Consider the following 23,348-nt stretch of genomic DNA (forward strand, 5'->3'; position numbering starts at 1 on the left):
AGGGCATGAGGATGTTATGTGGGAGCATGTTTCCATAATTAAAGGGAATTGAGAACTCAGACTAATTTGGTGTGCGCGCACAGATGGCTGCATCTGCTTTGGCACACAGAAGTGTGCTGTGCCCGGGGACATGTACTCTGCCAAGTGCCTACCGAGCGCTTCCCAGAGACTCGGAAACCCAGCACAAAGTATTCTGAAATCACACCACTGGATGTGAGGAGCTTCAGCTGACAGCACAAGGCAGCTGGGAAGTTTAAACCTTGCTTAAAAAGCCTCTGCAGTCACCTGAAAACCCCGCTCAAGGGCTCTAAAGGGAAAGAGAGTTTTGAGTTGTCTTTAAAGTACTTAAGTCTATCGCTATTACACTGGCAGCTGCTGCAGTGCAGCTGGATCAGATCTGTAGAGTGAAGGAGATGGAGCTGACATCCACACTGAGCATGCAGGGGGTTCACTTCAGCAGGGTAATTCCCCCCATAGTCTCAGTGCTGGCTGGCAGCTGCATGGCATGTGAGGTGGAGAGCACCTTCAGGCATCATTTGTAAGTGAAAGCTCATTCACTTGCTCCATGAAATGAGCCAGAGAAGTAGGGACCGCCTGCAGTTTAAAACACACACTCAGGATGCAAACTGAACAGCTGAGATAGGCATTAGCTGGAAGTGAGATTTTGGGCAGCATCACAGCCAGCCTCCCAGAGACCACCAGGATGCCGGCCCTTCATGCATCTCCAAGGCACTTCCCAAGTGCGTCAGAAAGGGACAACAAAACGCTGGTGAGAAGAGAGAGGTGAGAAGACAGCCTTCTCTTCTGCCTCCCTGTTCCCTAGAGAGTGCTGAGATGGGAAGGTGGAAGAGCAGACTGCTCATCCTCCTCCTCCCCAGGGGAGCTGAGCCCCCATTTACTGCCTGCTTGGCAGATGCTCAGACTGTCAAAAACTGGGGGATATCCTGAGGTGAACTTCTATTGATGTGTATTACTTTGAATTGATGAATATTTCATTACTGGAGAGAAAGAATATGAATCAATAATTCAGGAGTAAGGAGAGGGAAAGAGCTGAGTTTGAACCACTGCTAGAGAATACATTTCACTTTAAAATGCTTCCCCTTTAAAACCCTGTGTTTTTTTCAAAAGACCACCTTAATTACAGACACGTACATCTACAGACACCAATAAAATCTTAAAGCCAGTAATACTCATTAGAGAAGCAACCATCCTTGAGAAACAACCTTGCCTCCATGACTCTAATCAATGAGCAAAATTTAAGGTATGGTTTCAAAACAGGATTTTCTGCTGCCTTTAGCAGGTGTGAGAATTGAGAACGTGGAAATGATGGTTGGAGGGAACTTCTGGAGGTCATCCTTGACCCAGCCTCCTGCTGGAGGCAGGGGAAGAGAGAAGGGAGAGAAAATGGCATTAGGAAATACTGGGAGAGGAAAGAAAAAACAACAATTAATTGAAAGATATTGAAATAATTGCCATAAGATAAAGCCACGAGTAGGGAAATATTGTGTTCACTTGCATCAGCGATAATATTTCTGCTCTTATTTCGTATTAAATTAAGAGTGCATGAAAAAGGAGATGAAAGATTACTGATACAGGAAAAAATAAAATCTTAGTTTTCCAATGAAGCAAAACAGATCATTGCTTCTAAAGCATTAAGTTGATATCTCAATTTCCAGTTATACGTGTGAATTTCTGGAATTTCAAAGGGATTAAAATAGACACATTTTGGCAAAACCACACCTGTTTGCATGAAAATACTGGTTCAAACAATTAACTATTTGAAAAAAAAATTTGAAAAAAAAGTTTTGAAATTTTTGAAATGTATGGTTTCCAAAACCATACATTTCAAACCAAAATGCTCTGATATGAGGATTAATTATGATATATAATTATATAAAACTTTACAGACAGTTCTCAAATGTGCAAAATGGTGGTATCAGAATGAAACATTTTACCTCACTGCTCTTTTTTTTTTTTTTTAATGTGGATTGAAGCTATTTTGTTTTGTTTTGTTTTCCTCACAAATTGCACAAAATATTTTCCCAGCCTGCGCCTTTCCTTTGTGTTAGCTTGTCCAAGAAGAGCAACGTGTTGTGTTACTGTAAGCAGCACAACATTACACTGATGCACCATTGTGTCTATGTATAGCACTCAAAACATTTATCCTGTCCTAAAGGGAAAGAGATTTTATTATTCTGCTTTTAAGTACAAGACTTAATATTGCCAATATGCACAAGAGCAATAACAGCTTTTGCAATCCCTTTGTACAACTTGCATTGCTGTAAGTGCTCATTTGTTCAATAAGTAGCAGAACAAAGACTGGAATATCTCCTCTGATCTCCTTAAACAATTAAAGGTGGCCTGAGGTGTGTTCATTTTGGTGCATGAGGACTGCAGGAGAAGTACAGACATAAGTAGGTTAACTTTAAGCTGACAGGGTGGGCTTAGTTATTAAATAATTAAGTTTGCAAATAAAATCCTTACAAAACTCCAGCTAATTTCAGCAGCATTTGGATTTCACCCTGGGTGCTTTCACATAGGGTACATATTTCTTTTTGCATTGAAATAAAAAGTGAAGGAAAACAGACATTAGGTAGTTCAATATTTGGTACAGCTGAGAACAAGCCCATACACTTAAGCACTAACTTACAGCTTCCCAATGTCATACTTTATCCACTCCTCATGGAAAAGCTCAGGGGTCTTAGCAGGAGGCGGTGAGCTAGAAGAACATATATCTGGTATGCTGCAGGATCAAGCCCTCCACATCTTTGTGGAAAGACCTGCAACATGTTGGTATACAGGGGAGTAGTGCCCATGGGTGATTTGTTAAGTAGTTCCACTCACAAAAAGCAAGTCACTATTTAAGGGTGAACTGATCTCAATTAATTTTAGGCATCTTCAGTAGACATGCCAGTGTAGACCAGGATCCACATCCAGCCTAGTGCTGTTGAAGCCCTCTCAGACGGTCACTTCATTCTTTTATAAGCAATGGAAAGAAAAAAGCACTTTTGGGGTGCAGCTCATCTGGCCTGCTTTAAATGCCAGCCATCCCGAGCCACAACCCCAGTGGCAGTGACAAGTCCTCCCCTGACTGCACCACAACCACAGCTGCAGGCTCTGACACTTACACCAGTCTCACTTTGTCTATCCAAATGGATAGGCTTCAAATTAAGAGAATGAGACCAAAAAAGCACCAAACTTCCAGTGCTTTCTCTGGTTTTCCCAGATCCTTGAGCATCCCCCTCAAGGCTGGGGGAGCTGCTATTTCCCAAGGGTCCTCCCTGCCTCCATGACTAAACTGCACCTTGTGTGCATTTCTTTTCACATAGTTTCTGTGGCTTTCCTTTACAGATTCATTCACGGGACTCATAAACATAATGACTGACATCATCTGGCGCTACACGGGAGATTTCATGGCTCCTGATATCGTTTGCAGAGTCGTCCGCTACTTACAGGTACAGAAACCACATGCTCCGCTACACACCCAAGCTCACATGGCTTTGTGTCCCCACAGCAATAAACCCAAACAAAATGCTGTACAGACATTTTGCTAGCATCAGAAACACTGAATGCTAAAGGTATTCATTTAAATTTTAAACATTATTAATTAAAATATATTAAATCCTTTAAATTTTGTAGACCAGAAAAAGATCGAGGTGAAAATATCTCTCCTCTCCTCTCCTCTCCTCTCCTCTCCTCTCCTCTCCTCTCCTCTCCTCTCCTCTCCTCTCCTCTCCTCTCCTCTCCTCTCCTCTCCTCTCCTCTCCTCTCCTCTCCTCTCCTCTCCTCTCCTCTCCTCTCCTCTCCTCTCCTCTCCTCTCCTCTCCTTTTTATTTTTTTTCCCGCAAAAGCTTTCATATATTCCTACAATATCCCTAGATCAGTGTTATTTTCTGCAATAAATGTGTCTCATTTCTGTCTTCTATACCTTCTGCCCCAGGTGGTCCTCCTGTATGCTTCAACGTATGTCCTCGTGTCACTAAGCATAGACCGGTATCATGCCATAGTTTATCCAATGAAGTTCATGCAAGGAGGTAGGAGAATTTCCATGCCTTGCTGTTGCTGTGGATAGTATTGGCTAGTTTCATTTTTCTAGGAAAGTTTTCAAAATTATTAACCTTGTGCCATGAATTATTTATTCCTGCTGTAGCAATATTTGGACTCCGCTACATTTCTCCAAATGGCAAAAGAGTTGTGGCTTCAATATGTATAAAGCTGCACTTAGCCCTCAGCAGTTTTTTATAAGCTTTGTGTTAGTGAAGAATGAAATGACATTTTAAAAAGTACAGGGGTTTCGTTATCTTCCAGCATTTTGAGGAAAGTATTATGGGCAAAAAGGTATCCCTTGTACAGCTAGACTGTCTCTAGGAGATACAACTATATTACCTATTTATTCATGTGAAAAAAAAAAAAATGGATAGAGGCTATATAGTATTGAGAATTGATATGACTGCGATAAGAGAACTTTAAAAATTATAGCAAATAAGTTAGGATATTTATTCTGTTTTAAAATTCCATCTGTTATTTTTGCAGCACTCAAATACACCTTGTCTGCTTAGCAATACAATTTAAAGAATGTGAGTTCTTTCCTACAGAGCTTAAAGTCTGAATTTAAGAATGCTGCACTGAGTGAAAAATATTAATAGCAGGTGAGGTGGAAGGGGTACAGTTACGAGAGCCATGGTGGCTCGAAGATGCATTGCAATCAGACAGAAATATTATTTTTGTTTCTGAGTAATGATGACTTTTGACAGTCTGCTCTATTCAGGGGATCAGAATAATGGTCCTCTTTGGCCTTAAAAATCTATGAATCCATCACAGCCCAGGCAGTGGTGCAGCTCTGGCAGATTCTAAGGCCTGAAAACTTCAAATACTTGAGTGAAGTTCAACCTAATATTCCCCAGCATGTGGACTGACTTTTTCAAAGCGGGGAGGATTGATACCAAGTTTTTATATCAGTGGGCTTTTGGATGCAATTTGCTCTGCAGCTCCCACAGCCTTGGGCTGGGGAAGGTTCATAAACCACCTGAAACACTGGCTGCTGGCAGAGCAGGGCTAGCTACCGGACAGACCCACTGTTATTTCTTCTTCGGGCACCACAGGAGAAAAGTAACATTGTTAAATTACTTCCTGGGCTTAGTAAAGAATTTTTTCAGTACATTTTGCCAGCCATTTTGATGTTGATCCATGAACTTTTGTTGTTGTTGCTGCCATGGAAAATTTGGTAAAGGTTAAAGAACAAATTGCATGCAATAGCTCTTTTTCTTTTTCCCGTACTGGAAGAGGGTTTTCTTCTCCATCAGACTCTTCCTACACTTGGTGGGATGCAATCCTCAGAGATTGCAAACCTCATCCTGCCCCACTACAGTGCGGGTCACTCTTTCTGTGCCCCATGGTGTGCAAAAATGCTCTTTGCACTATTCCTCCAGCCAAAGATACCTGGTCAACATGGGGCGTACAGGAGCTGAGCAAAGGGATAATAAGCCTAGGAGGATTAACAAGCATGCCTTCTTCCCTTTATCACCTTTACTGGAGCCCAAGTGGTTCAGGGTGATTTGCTAAGATCTGGCATGCCAGGAGGCAAGAGGGGACTTGATGAGCACCGTCTGCCTCCAGCAGGGCTGGTGCCACCAACAGATGTCTTTCATGGAGCGAAGATCATGCAGCTACCTGCATATCTTCAATGGGAAAAAGGAGGCAGTGGTAAATGCAAAACAATGATCTAAGGAGGCATATGTACCACAGAGACTTCTTGAAATATATATGTATATACACTAGCCTTTTGCACCTGGCTGTTCCTAGCAGAGGTGCCATGTGTGCAGCTCTCAGCTGTCTTGCAAATGGAGAACAAAGAGAATTACAAGACTTTGTCATTGGTAATGATGCAAAGAAATGCTAAAAACCATTCTGAGTCAACTACTGGAAAATGACACTTGTATATTCTGTCCAAAATCAAATGCTCATCCCCCAAAATCCTTCAGTCAAGAAACAAAAGAGTTGTTTCTCTTTACTCTGTTTAGAAATAATGTAACCTTGAAATATCATTTCAGGGAAAAAAAAAAAAAAAAGTCCATCGTTTTGTTTAGAAAATGTCAAATAATTTTAAATACATACATGTGTTTAATTACTAGCCATGAGTTATTTTATAAAAAACATTTCAATGAAATTATATTTTTCTTGGCTTCTAAGGAGATAAAATGGTTAAATATTTTATACTCACTTTGCAAATACACACATGACCACAGAAAGCACAGGATAGGGAAGAACTACAGTTTCTAATTCCAACACTTTTCAACATCTTGTTCAACAATAAAGAAGCTCGTTAAAATAAATAAATAAATAAATCAAGATCGAAGAGTAAAGAAAGTGAGAAGTTATGGCAGAAGACATTTCATATACTGAAAAGATATACATAAGTAGTGTGCAAGCTAACAAGCAGGAGACAACAAAACTGCTTAAATAAAAGAACCCAAATAGGTAGAAACTGTCCCTTGCACGGCTTTGGGGTGCGAAGGCTCCAGTCCACTAGATCATTGAGATCATAACAACTCTCTCCAGACTTAAAAACTAATTTTAAAATAGCACTTTCTTGGTGAAAGGATTGCAGCAGGGTGGCAGTAGGAAGCAAAACTCCCCCCAGAAGGTGCTTCTCCTCCACATGGAGCTGAGAACAGACAGATGTGCATAAAAAACACTGCTGCAATATACAGATGGAAGAAGCAAAAGGGAAGGGGACATGAACAGGCCCATTAGGAGAGTACAAGAGCTTGTGACAGATTCCTGCTAATGCTGGATGTTCATCTTGACCATTCCAGCAATGAAAACTCTCCATATAAAGAGCAATATTATGTTTAGAGGAAAATACTGACGGGGTGAATAGAATATCATACAGAATATTATGTAGAATATTATACAGAATATTAGAAAGCTGATATTTATTTGATTCCATCTATAACTTATTCTATCTATAACTTATATAACCCTAGTTACAGAATTTGCTAGCATTTGGAACATACTAGAGCATTTGCAAAAATAAAATAAAAATAATAATAAAAAAAAACTGCTTATGAGGCAGATGATTAACATTAGCCCAATAAAAAAAAAAATCTATCCTTATGCTACCAGTAGCCTGTAAAGCCCTTTAGACTAGCAAGGTGATTTTCTACCAAATACAAATAATGTTTAAAAAAAAGAATAAATGAACATTGCAGCTAAAGTTTTACAAAACATGTAGATAAAATAACGCTCTTGCCAAGCACAAATTGCCCACTTCACTTCAAATTAAGGGTGTAGCTACACAGTGCAAAAAATAAGGTATGTTATCCAAGAATGACCTTTCTCCCTTATAAATAGACACTTGGGCCCTATTGAGGCTTGTAGCATGTTGTTTAAGTAGCTTCCTCACCACCTAAAAGCATTTTCTGCCAGGAGATATTCTGTGAAGCTTTTAATATTCCTCTTGCTAAGTTTATTCTGTTATGCTTTGGGAAACTTTATGGTTCTCCTCTGCTTGTGCAATATTTATAAACTTAATTTAACCCTCTCCCTTATGTGGATGTCATCAAAGTTCCCTTAAGCCCTGGATTAGCAAGACCATATTTTGCTGAATGTGGGTAGCATTTAAGATGAGCAGGATAAATGAATATTTGCAAGTGATGTTTTATAAAGCATAAAATTACTTTTTGAATGCTTCTCCCACATGCTTTCATATTGCTCTTTCAGCTTCAAGAAGAAAAGACATTCTTCTTGATATGCATAATTTAAAATGATTTTCTATTTCACACACAACTCCAGGTATTTTTTAGACAAGAAGGACAATAAAATATTTCAGCACCAAAGCTTCCCAAATCAAAAACTTGTCCCCATCTGTTTCTCTAGCAATATGACTCAAGGAGGGGTGAATAACTGCTGATGAGAATCACTGGTGATCCATAGATCAGCCACTCCTCTCCATACTTTTCAGTTAGAGCTACAAGGATTTTACCAAAAGATGCATATTTGTCAAAATTAAATATTCGGGGCTCTTTGCTCCAATATGTTGATTTTTACAAAATTCCATAGGAGCCACTGGGCATCATTTGGTTTTCTACCAGTTTTCTCTATTTGGCAGTAGAGGAGGACAGAAGAAAGGTGGAAACAGTAACCCAAATCTACCAGGTATTTTGGGATCCCTGAACTTCCATTCCTCACCATGAAGTCCAGCAGGATCTCTTAGTGGATGGCTGTTGCGGCAGACAAAGCAGGGCTGAGCACTCAAGCACTAGCCCACAATCCTGTTTCTCTGTTGCATAGTTAGCTGCCCACCCTTGGTGTGGTTGGGCTTGTGTCCATCAGCTGGAGCTGGGTTTGGTCCCCACTGTGCCATGGGGAACTGCAGGACATGCCTGGGCTCTCCAGCATCACTTCTCCTTGGGGCAGTAGAGTTTCAGCCGGGGTCAAAAGCAGATGGCTGTGCAGTTTTGTTTCCACCCTAAACAGATGCATTTTCTATTTCCTGGGAGGGAATATTTTTTGAGTTTTCTCCCTGCAAGGTACATCAATATGTTAATTTTCCATTCCAAGGAGGACATTTCCCCCCTCCAGTATATCCAGTACACTCCAACCCAGGTATATTTTAAGTAGCCCTTCCTGGTCTCAACCCTCTTCAGTTACCTGTAGCACAAAGGCTCCTTCTTTTCCATCTGTCTCCATACTGACCTCTGTTTTGCTGTGCCCAGGTACAAACGTGCATCAGGGCAGGCTTGACTTCCCCTGCACTCATTCATAAAGTTGCCTTGGTGGCCAAGAGGAATATTTTACTTCTCAGGTTTCTGACTTGCTGACCCTCACCCATGCCTTTCCCATAGCATTTCAGATTCAATGGGCCCAAAGAATCTTGAAAAAAGATCATAACTAAATGACTTTTTACCATGAGAAAGAGATGAACCCCCGCACTCCCTTGCACTCTTCTCAGCACCAAGTGGCTTAACTGAAAACACCTTTCTTCACACAGTCTCTGCTCCTCCCCACCTTTCTCTCAGTTCTGCTTCAAAGGGACAGCCTCATTGGCAACCCCAATAACACTGTCTGTTTGAATCTGTTGAACAGAAAGACAGGCGAAAGTTCTTATTGGAGTGGCCTGGAGCCTCTCTTTCCTGTTTTCAATTCCGACTCTGATTATTTTTGGGAAACGGCAGCTCTCCAATGGGGAAGTGCAGTGCTGGGCTCTCTGGCCCGATGACTCCTACTGGATACCCTACATGACGGTGGTTGCTTTCCTGGTGTACTTCATTCCTCTGATCATTATCAGGTAAGCCTGCTGGTGGGAGTGCATGGTGAAAGCTGTCAAGCATGCAATCTTCCTAATGCTTTATTTTCACTCATTCATTATGGTTTCATTTCAACACCTGCTTTATAGCGGCTTCGATTTGCATCATGTAATGCACGGGCCGCTGTGCTTGCCCTGGGTGCTCTCCATGCAGTATTAATAGTTGGGAACATTCTTTCTGAACAAGGATTGAATCTCTAAGTATGTCCACTTATCTCTGCAGCTTCAGGCTTGAAATACATTTTTGAAATTATCTTGAAATATCTTGAAATATATCTTTATAAATACAGTATGAATATCTAGCTATTATGACAAAACATCGTTTTAATAAAAGAACAGAAACCACACTTAGACTAATTAAACTGAAATTAACTTAAAGTGCTCTCAAGTTTCATAGTACTAAAAGAGTGTTTCTTCATTGGGGTCAGAAAGAAATCCCTAAACATCTGAAGCTGTCAAACACTGCTAAAATACAAAGAAATTAAATTCTTCACATTCTGTAATGGGGAATTTGAACAAAGGTGATCTGCAGCAGAATCTCCTTTTAAACTGAGCTCAGCCAATATCCCAAACTGTGCTTGGTGATCAATGAATTTATTGCCTTCCTCTTGGGTGCTGCCATTAGTCAACATTAAACAAAAATGATCTAGCCCTGAGGAGCTACCGGTTGGAACGAGCAGTCAAAAACTCTCGTGGAAGGGGAGTGCAGCTTTGTAACTAACAGCCTTGAAAGACTGATGGTGGCAGTAATTTGTGCTCCCACTGAAGACATATTCCTCACCTCTCTTTCCCTTATGTTCTCTTTCAGTAGCAAGGTTCTGATCGAATTTCTTTATGTCAATCTCTTCTTCTTAGTGGTAAAGGTGACTTGCTGGGACTCCTTTTTTTTCTGCCTTCTTTTTTGGTGACACCTTTTTTTTGGTGACAACTACTTGGGCTATGAGAGAGAAGCTCTGTTTGCATGCTTGTCAGACATCTCTCTTGATAATTCTGCTTTTCCAGTGGGTCTGAGACTTCCAGCATGAGTCTCATGGAATCATCTAGGTTAGAAAAGACCTTCAAGATCACCAAGTCTCTATTAGATTCTTGCTCATTAACACTTCAGGTGGGAGCAGGGGGGATGCTGGTCTTTTCTAGGTGATGACAGGACAAGCTACATAAGGTAAATATTAAAAACTGTTCCATAGTTTTAGTTCCTTTCCAGTTGGGTGATACCTTTAAGTTTTGTGAAGTTTAATCATAGAGATTAAGTTCTGCAGCTTCTAACAGAAACAAATTTATCTCTGATAGAACCAAAAACATGGGAACAAGGAAATTATGGTGCTTGAATTCATCTACCTGACTTTTTAGTATGGTTTCAACATTGACCAGTGTTGATCCCTAAAGAGAAGGGATGACTTCTATATTTTGCTTATACTGATGATAATACATCAGTTTGCTAAACTTTCCATTTTTGTGCAGAATGCACAAAGAACAAGGTCATTAAAATTTCTCCTTAAAGAATGGGCATCATAGAATAGAGAAAAACAGCTTCTCGGTTATCCAACTGCTCTTTGTTCTTAGACAGGATCATTTCTCTGTATTTTTTTTTCCTGTATCTTAAAGCCTGACTAGTTCTAAATAAACCAAAAAGTGTTCTTGGGAATAAGAAAAAATATGGGTGAATCTGCAGCCTGTTACTGTGGGCAGAAAGAATAAACACAAACACACACCCAAACTCTAATCTAATGGTAAAAGCAATAATGCCAGAAAACTTTGAGGCTGGCTATTATTTCTGGAGGAGATTTGTTTTGAAATTTTTAAACAGTTAGCGAGCAGGAAATTATACCCAGCATCTTAAGTGTTTCAGGGAAAAGGCCAGCAGCCTGACAACTTATCTATCATTCCACAGGTGTGTAAAACATCTCTTTCATACTCAGACTTACAGATCCATACATTTTCTATGACAGCCAACCCTTCTTTAAATGGAGTATAAAGGCGCCATTTTTTTTTTATTATTTTTTTCTTTTTGCCAGTGACAGGCAAGCTACGTAGCAACATTTTTTTCTTTTTTTCTGATTTGCTGACATTACACTCCCTCTCCTCCCTGCCAGAAATGTGTGACTTGACTTACTGTAAATCCCCAGAAGCAAGAAGGTGATGAAGACATGAGGGGAAAGGGAAAGACAGTGAAGCCAGCATTTCGTAAGATTGCCCTGACAGCTAAGAGACAAATAAAACACCCTAAAATTTCTGCAGCTTTAACCTTAAGTGACTTCCACATGAGAAGGTTATTGCAGGGCAGGAACCTCAAACACTGGCCTCAGGGTCATGGGGCAGAGCCTGCTCCTGGTTCAAACACGTCTCTGATTCAGGGTACATCAGCACAGGCTCTCCCACCTCCCTGCCAGCAAGAAGAACAATTTTTGACAGGTCTTAAGTGGTGCTGGATACTAGGAGAACGGAAGCAGGTGGGCCATGGAAGGATGCTTTATGGCCATTTATTTGTTGTCAATTATATTATGTCCTTCAGAATAGAGAGGAATTTCTACAGCCATAGAAAAAGAGGATGATCATCAGATGATCATCAGCAGAAGCATTGTGAACAAATAGCACACAGTTCAGAAAGAAGTGGCTATTTTTAAGACCATGTTTTCAAGTTTTGGATATCCAAGCATACAAGTAAAGGTTGCAACATCCCATCTGACACATCTCAGGACTGCTGCTAATGCAGCCTCAAGAGACACCACCTATTTCTTTAAAATCATTTGTCAGTCCAGAGGTTTAAAACTGATCCACCTAATATGACTGCAGCATATAAATATTCTGATGTGCAGTTTGCAGCTAAAGAGCAGCAGGAACTGACATTAATGTCTGCAGGGACTCCATTTCTCTGCAAAAGCCCTGTTCCACCACATACCTCCAGATGCTCTTTCAGACTGGTCTCAAACTAAACATGGTTTCAGAGGGGTGAGCGAGAGAGAGGACAGACACAATGTCTGGATGTAGCGGATGTGCATCACTCTGTTGAAAGATTAATTATACAAATGAGAGGTGTTATTTAGTCAAGAGAGGAAGGCATTTTGTGGTTTCTGAATTTAGTGGTCTTTAGGTGAAGATGTTACAAAGAATAAAGCTGTAATGTGACAATGGAGAGATGATCCACAAATGTGCAACTGAAAAGTCAAGTAACAGTTTCTAAGAAGCAGGTTTATTCATATTAAATTAATATATAAAATGAATTCATATATGAAATATTAATTTATTGTGAATAAGGCAGCAGTCAAGTGCTTAGTGAGGAAGCAAAGCTTTACAGTGCAGGCTGCACACCTTTTCTGCAATAACTCAATTTGCTTACACAGCTCCTTTATTTTCTCTTCTGAAGTACTCTGACCTAACTGCACAGTGGTTGCCCAATGCAATATGGGACACTGTCTGGCAGAGTTAATTCTTAATTAGTTCTGCCACCTGTGTCTGCAGAAAGCCTCACCTCCAGAGCAAAACAGTTCACCCACAGCAGCAGATTTTCTGGCATGGTCCATCCAAAGTGCATACAAAGGATAAAACCTTACTTTTCAGCTACAGAAATTAATTCCACACTGATCTGATGCTCTGGCTGCACAGTTTTCTGTTGCTATAACCCAGGTACCATTATCTTTTAAACTGCTCTCATCATCCTCCAGCTCTCCACAGAGCTGATTTCACATGTTCCTGGCACAGTCAGTATCTCACTAGAGCTGCATCGTTTGTAACACTGAGGCACAAGGGATACAATATTTAGCTGACAACCTTTATATTCAGCCCAGACATCCCTTCCACTGGTGAGCAAACTCCCCAGACACTACGTGAGCAAACCCTATAGAATCCAGGCCAAAACATGAACCACAAGAAAACAACAATCTCCCTTTTATTATTATTTTTTAAATATATATATAAAAAGGCAATCTGTGAACAAAATACAGTCCTACAACAGTCCTGAAAAATTTCCATACTAGAGACTTCTGTTCTCACCACCACTTCTTCATAACTAGAGCAATCAGTGATCAAACAGCTTGTGGTTTTGTGAGGAATTTTTAACCCAATTGTAATACAAATGAACAAGATCTGAATAATGGAAAGGGAATGAAAAGCACTAATGAGATTTTCAACCCAAGTACATGGTTATCTTTGAGAGTTGAGAATCGGGGAGAGCATTTGTTGTTTTCATATTAAAGTTCCACTCCTCTTCTTTAGTTTTGTTCAGAGAGAGCCAAATATCTTGCATCATGTTCTTCCTTATAGCGCTTAAAGATGTGGCTCTAAATAAGAGGGAAGCCTCTTATTTGGGCTACTCTACCACCTTTTTTTTTTTTTTTTTTTTTTTTTTTTTCCTGCAGTTAATACTGTTAAGCTTCCAAAAAAACAGACTGCTCAGAAAAATAAATTAGGCCACCTGCCTAATTTGTTCTCACCTATTCAGGGACAGGTGTCATCAGTAACAACCAAAGCCATTTCTCCTGCACCATGAAATGTGAATCATATCTCAGAATGATACCTGTGATACTCAAATACCTCTGTGGCACCACTAAACATGGGTCAGATCAAGATTACAGATTTCCCTCCTGCAAGGGTTTGCACCTGGCCTCTCTGGTTCTGCAATGGGGAGACAGGAAAGTTACTGGGCTTCTGTTCTACATCATTACTCTCTGGTCGGTGCCAAAACATAATCGTGTTTTGTCACTTGGATATTCAGAAAGTCAGAGTCTATAAGGGATTGTTCTTTTTAGCTTTTTTTTTTCATGAAAGTCAAATATGTTCTCTGTATTTTAACATGATAAATGCAATATCTAGACATTCATCTAATATAAACCCAAATTCAAGTTACAAAAAACAAGCAGAAGTTCCTCTTAAAGCATGGAGGGGAAAAAAAAGTTCATTTGCTGTTTAAAATCAAAACTCCAAAGAGAACATTTGTTTTGGAGTGGAAGAAAAATAGTCAGAAAGGAAAAAAAAATCAGCTGAAAGGAAAAATATGGAACTAAAATTATGGCATCACAATGAAAAGATGAGTAGATGAAATGAAAAGTATTTATCTGAATTAAATCAAATAAAATGAAAAAAATATATATTAATAAAAATATCAAAGGTCTTATTTTGAGCTTGATTCAATGAGCACAATCATTTTGCCTGCAATTTCCATTTCAAAACAAAAAAGTCTAGATCTTACACATATGTTCTAATATCTGCCTGTCTATTCAGTTACCCATTACGCATGCCTACAATGGTTTGTCTGGATGAAGTTACATAGACTTTTTGTCTTTGGATAAATAGTGCTGTAAATTAGCTACCATAAAACACAATGCAGCTGCTTCCCTTTGAACAATTAAAGTATGATGAACAATAAACAATGCTGGATGATAAATACAAGCAATTAACAAGGAGCTTCAGTGTACTTTTTGCCATTGTAATGGTTCACTTTATTAGGAAATACTGAGCCTGGATGCTATGGGATGCTATGACAATGTAATCAAATATTAAAAAAAAAATAATAATTAATTAAAGAGCTGGTAGATCTTTAATTCTTATGATTGTTAATATCAATATGTAGTTTTACCAGACGACATTTTATTTTCCAAAACAGAAGTGATCTAGGAAATACCTTAAGTTAGTTATTCATATGGACAAAGACTGCCAAAATTACCAATGGGGTCAAATTAACTAACACCAGTAACTAATAACACGCAAAGGTGAACATGCATCTCATTCCTTCAGAATTTAGATCAATCTAAATTGTTTTTGGAGGTGCAATGCATTTAATTTACTGAGTTACATCATATTCTTATATTTTTCTACCACCTCTATGCATATGCTTCTTATCAGGGATAGAAAAATTATTGCATTTTCATATGAACAGCATGCCCCTTCTATCCTATGGTCTTCACAGCCTGAACGACTCCTTCTCAAAAAGGTTTGGTTTCTTTTTCCATCCAGATGTGACTACTACATCTGATCTCTTTCATCCTTTTCATTAGTCCCTTACTTGAAAATAATAGGCCACAATAACTCAATAATATAACAATAAACAGTATATGTCAGTATTACAGTATGCATTATGACTACAACACATTTATATAGCACCCAAAAATCCCCATTTAGAGTTGGAATACCAAGCACTAACAGACACAAAATTACCTGACATCTGGATCTCCTGTTCATCTGAATACCATCTCTTATCTGTACATCTTTGTTCATCTGACACTTCATTTACCATCAAGTGGGAATTTGTTCCCACCCTTTAAGATGTCACAGACCACCTCTTCTTCCTGCAACCACCTTGTGCAGAAAGAAAGAAGCTACAAGTCCATTCTGGGAAAACAAAACTGCTTTTCTCTTGTAATAAAAATACAACTTCTGTTCTGTAAGCGCTCTTTTGTTTTGTTATAGTTTGGGGGTGGGTTTTTTGTTATTGATTTTTTTGGCTTTGAAACACACACACACAGGTGCCTTTTTTGACCCTAAGTTTTGGGTGACACATTTCTGGAAAGTTTGGAAAATAGAGATTAGGCAGTAATACCATCTGGAATCCCAGAGAGATGAAGGCATGAAGGCCTAACTGTGGTCACTGGGAAACCAAGTGACTCCTCTTCCCTGACACCCACCCTGAGCACTGCTATGCCACCTCTGGTCTCCTTGCAGTAAAGCAGATTCCCATAGATCCAGCTATAGAGAAAAGAAAGATGAACAAAGGCAAAAATACTAATACAAATTCACTATGTTGGCAGCACTGTAGGAGTCACCAGATTAAACAAGGAATTAATGTTTCCCCCAGACTTCTAAAAAATAAGGATTCAAATGGAACAGTGTGTAATCTTACATATGAAATATCAAGTGTATTCTAGGACCGGGAACTACATTGCTTGACCGGTGTGTGAAAAATAAAGTTGGTACAACTGCGTCTTGTGAAAGGGCTGCTCTTACCAGACTGCAGCCAAGAGGGCAGAATTTCAAGGGTAGGAGGGAAAGCAAGTGAAGAGCCTGCCTTCGTAATCCAATCCTTGTGGTACCTGGCTGGCAGGACAGAGTCTGAATATTTTGAGTACAGAGCTGGGCTACTTTGTCCTGGTACTTGGGCAATTCTGAATGTGTCCTGCTGGACACACAGAGATCTTTATCAGAGGGGATATTGTTCTGACTGCAAATAAAAAGGTCAGGCTAGAGACAGCAGTCTGGAGATAAAATAGAAGCAGGTCTTGCAGGAGCTGGCTGAAGTTTTCTCAAGATAATGACAATTATCATCATAATAGATTCTGATTCACTGGAACAATCAAAGGAGAAATTATACATGAATTTTCAACCATTGTCAGTGCAAAGTACACAGAAACTTTCAAGTGTGCGAGCTGATAAACAAACAGGCTCTTGAAAAGCCAGGAGATAAAAGGAAAATGTTCAAGTCAGCTGGGAGCCATGCTGGATCTTTGAAGGGATTAAGGGAGGCAAGCTGGTGTCTGCAGCAGATGTATGAAAAATCCTTGCTGGGTGAATACAGCACTGCTCTGCTGCACAGCCTGGTCTGCACACTGAATTTCCATCTCTCCCTTCTGAGTCTGGGAACCAGATGTCTCAAACCTGCAGAGAAAGGAAACCCCCAAGATGCACAAATACTGCCTTGCAAGCGTGGCTAGGAATTGAGGTTGCTATAGGAAAGGCTCATATACCAGTCTGAAAGCTCTAGTAACAATAATGTCTCTTCTGACAACAAAAATAAGCCATATGACAGTAAGACATCTTTTTTTTTTTCATCTCTATAAAACACCCTGCAACAATTTCTAGAGCTGCACCTTTTTCACAGGCTCAGTACTAAGGTCTGTAGCAATTAATGGTCAGGTTGCCCAAGCTTACCCCAAAACACTATGGTATACTGGCAAATGGCACACGATGACTTCTGTTGTGAAGCTTGGTTTTTATGTCACGAAAATATGCAAAGCCAAGTGCATTAGCTGAAATATTTTAAAATTATTTTCATCTTCCTTAGCAGACTAAAGAGGAAGTCACTAGTCAAAGGCATGTTCTTGCTCAGTGATTTTAGCTGCACATCATCCAAGCTTTCAGGTAAAAAGGCACACGGAGCAAGGCCTAATCTTTCTTTCTTCAGAGGTAGCATCTTAATATTTCTCTTTTTCAGAGGTAACATCCTCATCCAGGGCATGGGTTCAAACAGCCCATGAACTGAGAGGAACTATTTTTATCTATTCTATGTTAAAGAAATAGAATCCCACAGTTATCACCTAGGCAAAGACCACAGCAATCCACGGTTGTTGTGGAGTGGAGCACTGTCCATCTTTCCCATCAAAATTATATGCATATTGCCTTCTATATATGCAAACTGTAGTGGATCTGGTTTTGAATCACCTAAATCTTCCCACATACCTGACATTTCTGTGCTCCTCAATTTCAGTCCCAGAACCTCAAGAGGTGAGAGTTTGCACCGTGGCACTTAATATTCTCATGGATTGTGCCCCATTCCCTTCCCCGGGGTACCATACTATTCATCATCTTCATATTCCCGAAATAACACCAGAACAGAGCTGGGTACACATCCAAAACAGGTCCCTCCTCTTGCTTCTACCATTTCAGGGTGAGTTCCTTCCTTGCAACTCCCATGTAAAGCGCTCATGAACACTTCCCAGTGCAGGACAAGGTGCCTCCTGCCTGGTGCCAGTAACTAGACACGTCTGGTATCAGACAGCTCAAAATCTCCAAAGAGCTCTCATCTGAGAGACCTTGGCCAAGCCATGTCATTCCCTTGAACTTCAGACTTGACACCTGCAAAGCCTGGACAATGATAACAATCTCCATTGTGAAAACTCTTCAGGTCTGCTTCTGAGAAGTACTTTGGGACAGTCATATTTAATTTGCTATTGTTGTTGTCATTACTATTATTATAATTCCTATGAAGTTCTGTCATCTTCGTGAGTTCCTTACACATCAATAGGTATGTTGACAGAGCATGAATGACCGAGATGTCAGTTAAATTTACTGTGCTTCATAATATCAATGACTCTTTTCCTTCTGTAGCATCATATACTCAATCGTGATTCGAACCATCTGGATGAAGAGCAAAGCTCAGGCTGTCATTATATCCAGCTGCCCTGGTGAGTGTCAGCACACAGATGTCTCCAGACACATGATTTGAATCTGGCCAGTCCTATCAAATCTGGGAATGCCCACACATGTAGTGTTGAGCTGGGACCCCATCACTGTGGTGGGAATTGGTTTTCTATAACTGCTGAATCATATCTCTTCTCCACACTTTTTCCCTTGACACTAAATCTGCTTTCAAGAAATTATAGAAAACATCTGCAAGGAGAGAATTAAAAGTTAAAAATCTTTATTCTAGAACTCAGAATCTTTAATCTGAGAACTTTGCTCATTTTTAAAATTACTTATTTTATAGCAGACACTTAGATAAAACGTTTGCAGTGTTTTCACACGCCTTTGCAAGTTTGGATTTTGGTCAAGACCAAGGAGTCTGACCACAAATCATTACAAGAACCTCACTTGCCAGAAGACTTTCCTGTTAGTTATGAAGAGAAGTATGTTCATTTACACTAATCCTTTTTACAACACAACTCAAAGAGTGCAGTGCACACAACCAGTTAGTACAGCTAAGTGGGGAGTGGTGACACATCAGACCGTGGTGACCAAGTTGCCAATACTTGCCTGAAGTAGGATCATGACTGTATTAGGAGGAAGTGTCCAAATGCATTGCTGTGCCTACTCGGATATCCTTTCATCATAACCTGACATCTGTTAACTATAATCTTGCAAAGATTTATTCCTCCATTGAAATGCTTGAACAGGACCCATTTCTAATTATTTTGCCTTTGTGACACAATCAGTATCAACTAACCTTGAAAAAAAAATGTTATTCTCCTCACCTAAGAGGTATATTTTGCTCTGGAAGTCAAGTAATTTCCAGAAGTATTAAGTATGGACAATATTCAAGGTTCTCTATGGGATATTTCACTGATAACATGTTTCACTGATAGCAAACCCACATTAATTTTATTTACACTTTTTGCTTGCAAATTACAAAGCCTGGATATGCTGTTTTTGTAAGAGGTGCCAAAGGTCATGTACACAGAGTTATTTCCAGTGACATTCATTAAAATTTCAGTTCTTAGCTCGGACTACTGGAGCTGAGATATGTTTTGACAAAAAATAACCTTCTTGTGTATTCACTATGGTGAACCTCATTATTCTCATCCGGCAACATGAGCAGCAAATTGACATTAATAATGAAATCAAGCATATTATTAAAATCATGCTGGTACTGCTATTTAAATACAGCACTTGATTCTCATAGACATTAGTGTGGCTTCGGAGGAAATTAGATCAACCAGCCTTGGTGTAAGACTGAATAGAATTTGTTTCTCAATTCAAGGCACATTTCATTTCTGAAAAGCTAGCCTAACGGTATTTCATGTTTCATTACTGAGTAAACATGAAGACTAAAATGCATGACTGATTATCTAAGGCATCACAAAGACTAAGAGGTCACGGGAATGGAGTATGTAGCTTTCAAAAGCCACCTAACTGAAATGCAGTTAAAAAGTGAACAGGTAGTCTGTTTTGCCAGGTTATCTCTCATGTTTTCTTAACTGCAGTTGCCAGTTTCTTTCAGAAAACCTCTCTTATGACACCACTTTAGCTGCATTTTTGCAGCTGTGATGGCCAATGCTTTTTGTTAGACTGATACTGTTGGGCATGTCATCAGTGTTTCTCCTGACCATGCGCCCAAGTCTTGAGGACCAGGGATATGCAGCTGCCACAAAACTTCAGGAAGATCTCCTTTGCTTACATTTCCACTTTTGATTTTGAAAGGCTTAGGTTTTGAGTGTCCAACTTAAGCAGTCTTGCAAGCATCTGAATTTCAGGAAATACTGAGCCCTGCTTCCTTACACTGAGGAAGGACGTGCTGCATATCACTGTCCTGACTGTGAAAGTGCATGCTGACACATCCACGCACCAGCCTTGTTCTTTCACTAACTGACTTATTCTCTCCCCAGATGGGAAAACCTCCTCTGCTGGCTACACCAGTCGTGGGTTCATATCCAGAGCAAAAGTGAAAGCCATCAAGTACAGCATTGTAATTATTCTTGGTAAGTAAAAACAGAAGAATAAAAGCCTCACAGCTGGCAGCTGGGAAGGAGGGAGGACGATGCTGAAGTTAGGAAGCTGGTTTTCCTTAGCTCCCTCCATCACCAGCAAAAAAAGTGCATTAGGTGGTTCAAAGAAGGAGCTTTACTTAAAGCCCTGACTTGCTTTCTGACCGTGTCCCCTGCTCTCCTCTGACTGATAGGATCCTATTTTAGGCACTTGACATATGCCTCAGGTGCAATGATACACATAGCCCTTCCTGCATGTAACGAAAGTAAAGGAGGGACATTGCCTAAAAAGAGCAAAGGAAGATGTCGCCTCCTTCTAATCCAGTCTGCTAAGAGAGTCTGAGTTGTCTTCTAGATTTAGAGAATATAGCCTGCATATAAGCTGCTGGGGCAGGGCAGGGAAAAGAAGGAGAGGCAAGAGATGCAGAGCAATTGAATTTGATGTCAGAAGCATGTTCCCTGCCAAGGTGGGAAGATGAGCTCTCCTTGCCCAACCAGGCCGTGTATGACTCAGTGCAGGTGTCCTCCGTCTCCCAGGGAGACGACATTATCCTGATGGAATTAGGAGGCTGACATTTTATCTCGATAAATAAAGGCAGCGTCACACAGGGCTTGCGATTAGCTGCCAGAGACGGGCTGGGAGGCAGCAGAAGCTATTTACTCCCCAGGGCTGACAACCTTCAGCTACCACTGCAAGAGAGATCATTTCTCTTTCCAACCCTAGGAAAAATTCAGATTGATTGATACCACGATAATAGCTACTACTGGAGGTGCTTAGTTCACCAGTTAGCAGTAGTGCCTGTAGACATGAAAGATGCCGGTGTGATTCATGCCTTTCGGAAGACCAAGAGCATCTTTTCTGTGTGACAATCAGAGAGAGTTTTTGTCAGAACTGGCTGCTTATTGCAATGCTATCAGATGTCAAGAGCTCACCGGGGTGCTCAATATTTCAAAGGACCTTGATAACATCAGGCACACAGCATTTCGCAATGTGCAAGCACATTAAGACACCTAACATTCAGGACTTTCTCTGAAGCCACCTAAAATTCTGCACAGTCAGTGCTGTGATCCACATGCTGACACTGTGCTTTTTTGTTTTGCTGGTACCTGTGCATGGACACCATCAGTTGGTTACCCTAGAAAAAAGGAGGAGAGCTTACCTCTTCCTCACACACTCACTGAGCATCCTGCTATACGCCAACTTAGAGATGCTGCTTAATATAACAAGAAAGCAAGCATGACTGCTGCTTCTGCTGACTCATTTGCATCAGGGGGAGCACATATGTCTGATCTCACAGAAAACTGAACATTTGCAACCCAGGTGCCTACAATTTATGAGTGACCTGTCTGTCCCATCATTTTCAATAACCTTTGTGACAGGATTTGACAGAAATTTATGAAAAACAGATTCATTCCCTATGCCTGCAAATAAAGATAAAACCATGGCCACTTCACTTCTAGCCCCTCCAAACAAAAGCTACGAATGATGCAGCCTTCTCTTCGCTTCCTCAGATATGCCTCTCAAATAGCAGTACAGGAATCAAGAAAATCTTCCTGCACGCCCCACCTACACAGCACCTCCAACCAGCATGTAAAATGACATGTTGGCCTACTATAATTTGGTGTGAAAGTGCCAGTCCTTGCTGCTGGGTGTTTGAGAGCCTTTTCTTAACAGGTGGCCGTGACAGGCAGCACTGCCACAAACTGGCACTTTGGTGCTGTGTGCTTTTAGACTTGCTGCTCACTCAAGGGACCATTAAAAGAACGCTTCTCTATAAGTGATGATGCTTTAACTGGCTACCTATTTACCCTTTATGTGTTGTGCAGTGTTCAGAGTGCCTCGATATGTCTAGAGGGAGCACTCTAAACACTTAAAGGAGGACACATAATCTTTTTTTATGGGCATTAAAATAAAGATAAAGACAAATAGAAACACAATCTAATAACTATTCTCTTAAATAAGACCCTGAATAGGGAGAGATATTTCTTGCATGAACAAATATTTATGTGTTATGACAGTCTCTCTATGTGTGTCCGTGATTAACTCCCTAAATCGCTATACTATCTAACGTCAAGCTCTTTCTCTGCCTCTGTTGCAGCATTTGTTCTCTGTTGGAGCCCTTATTTTCTGTTTGATATCCTGGACAACTTCAACATCCTCCCTGAGACCAAAGAGCGCTTCTTTGCCTCCGTGATTATTCAGAACCTGCCGGCCTTGAACAGTGCCATCAACCCCCTCATCTACTGCCTGTTCAGCAACCGCCTCTGCCCGCCCTTCGAGTACTGCTCCTTAACTCTCACCCCCACTATCCCTTAGGAAGGGAGGGAACACATAAACACAGTTGCTAAACTCACCACCTGTTCTCTCCTGTTTTAATCCTGAATGTTCCTTATTTTCCTTAGGGAAAGAAGAACACGAAGGCTGGAGGGAACTTTTCGTGACCAAAGTGATGGAGGGCAGGAGATGCAGGTCCTCTCCAAACCAGAATACATCTAGTGTAAACGATGCTCCACATAGCCACACCAGGACCTGTACCAAGGAGGGTGGAGATTTTCCCTGAGAATAGAAGGACACCATGCACAAACCAACCGGACAGAGCCTGTACCTCGCTGTTGTTGAACAGCATGAGTGTTTTGGACCAGCACTGCATCTTCAGCCATTGCATGCCACCAGGACCAAGCTCGCTGCGTGTGGTTTGCATGCCACTTTCATGATGGCTCATTTTGACCATCTGTTTTCAAGCAAGCTGTAACATATATGCACTCCAAATGGAAAAAAAATAAATAAATAAAACACAATGTAAACAGTGTCTAGTCTGAGTCTTCTCTCTATTCTTCAAGAGCATCTCAAAGCCATCTATTGTACCATGTAACTCACAGATCTAGTAAAGAGTATTGACAAATAATTATGGGAG

General features: G+C 40.4%; 1 protein-coding gene across 1 annotated transcript in view; it reads left to right on the plus strand.

Moving 5' to 3' along the window:
- The window catches only part of NPSR1 (neuropeptide S receptor 1), a gene marked incomplete at both ends in the record, with an annotated part of 62,289 nt that extends 39,359 nt beyond the window's left edge, over positions 1 to 22,930 (plus strand). The window contains 7 exons of the mRNA XM_084281557.1: positions 3,352 to 3,455; positions 3,941 to 4,034; positions 9,088 to 9,289; positions 18,341 to 18,417; positions 20,335 to 20,427; positions 22,533 to 22,713; positions 22,837 to 22,930. Coding sequence (XP_084137683.1) covers positions 3,352 to 3,455; positions 3,941 to 4,034; positions 9,088 to 9,289; positions 18,341 to 18,417; positions 20,335 to 20,427; positions 22,533 to 22,713; positions 22,837 to 22,930 — 845 coding nt within the window. The remainder of the gene's footprint in view (positions 1 to 3,351; positions 3,456 to 3,940; positions 4,035 to 9,087; positions 9,290 to 18,340; positions 18,418 to 20,334; positions 20,428 to 22,532; positions 22,714 to 22,836) is intronic.
- Between the last annotated feature and the right edge of the window lie 418 nt (positions 22,931 to 23,348).

This window comes from Netta rufina, assembly GCF_964035555.1.
Source record: "Netta rufina genome assembly, chromosome: 2".
In the NCBI taxonomy this organism is placed as follows: domain Eukaryota; kingdom Metazoa; phylum Chordata; class Aves; order Anseriformes; family Anatidae; genus Netta; species Netta rufina.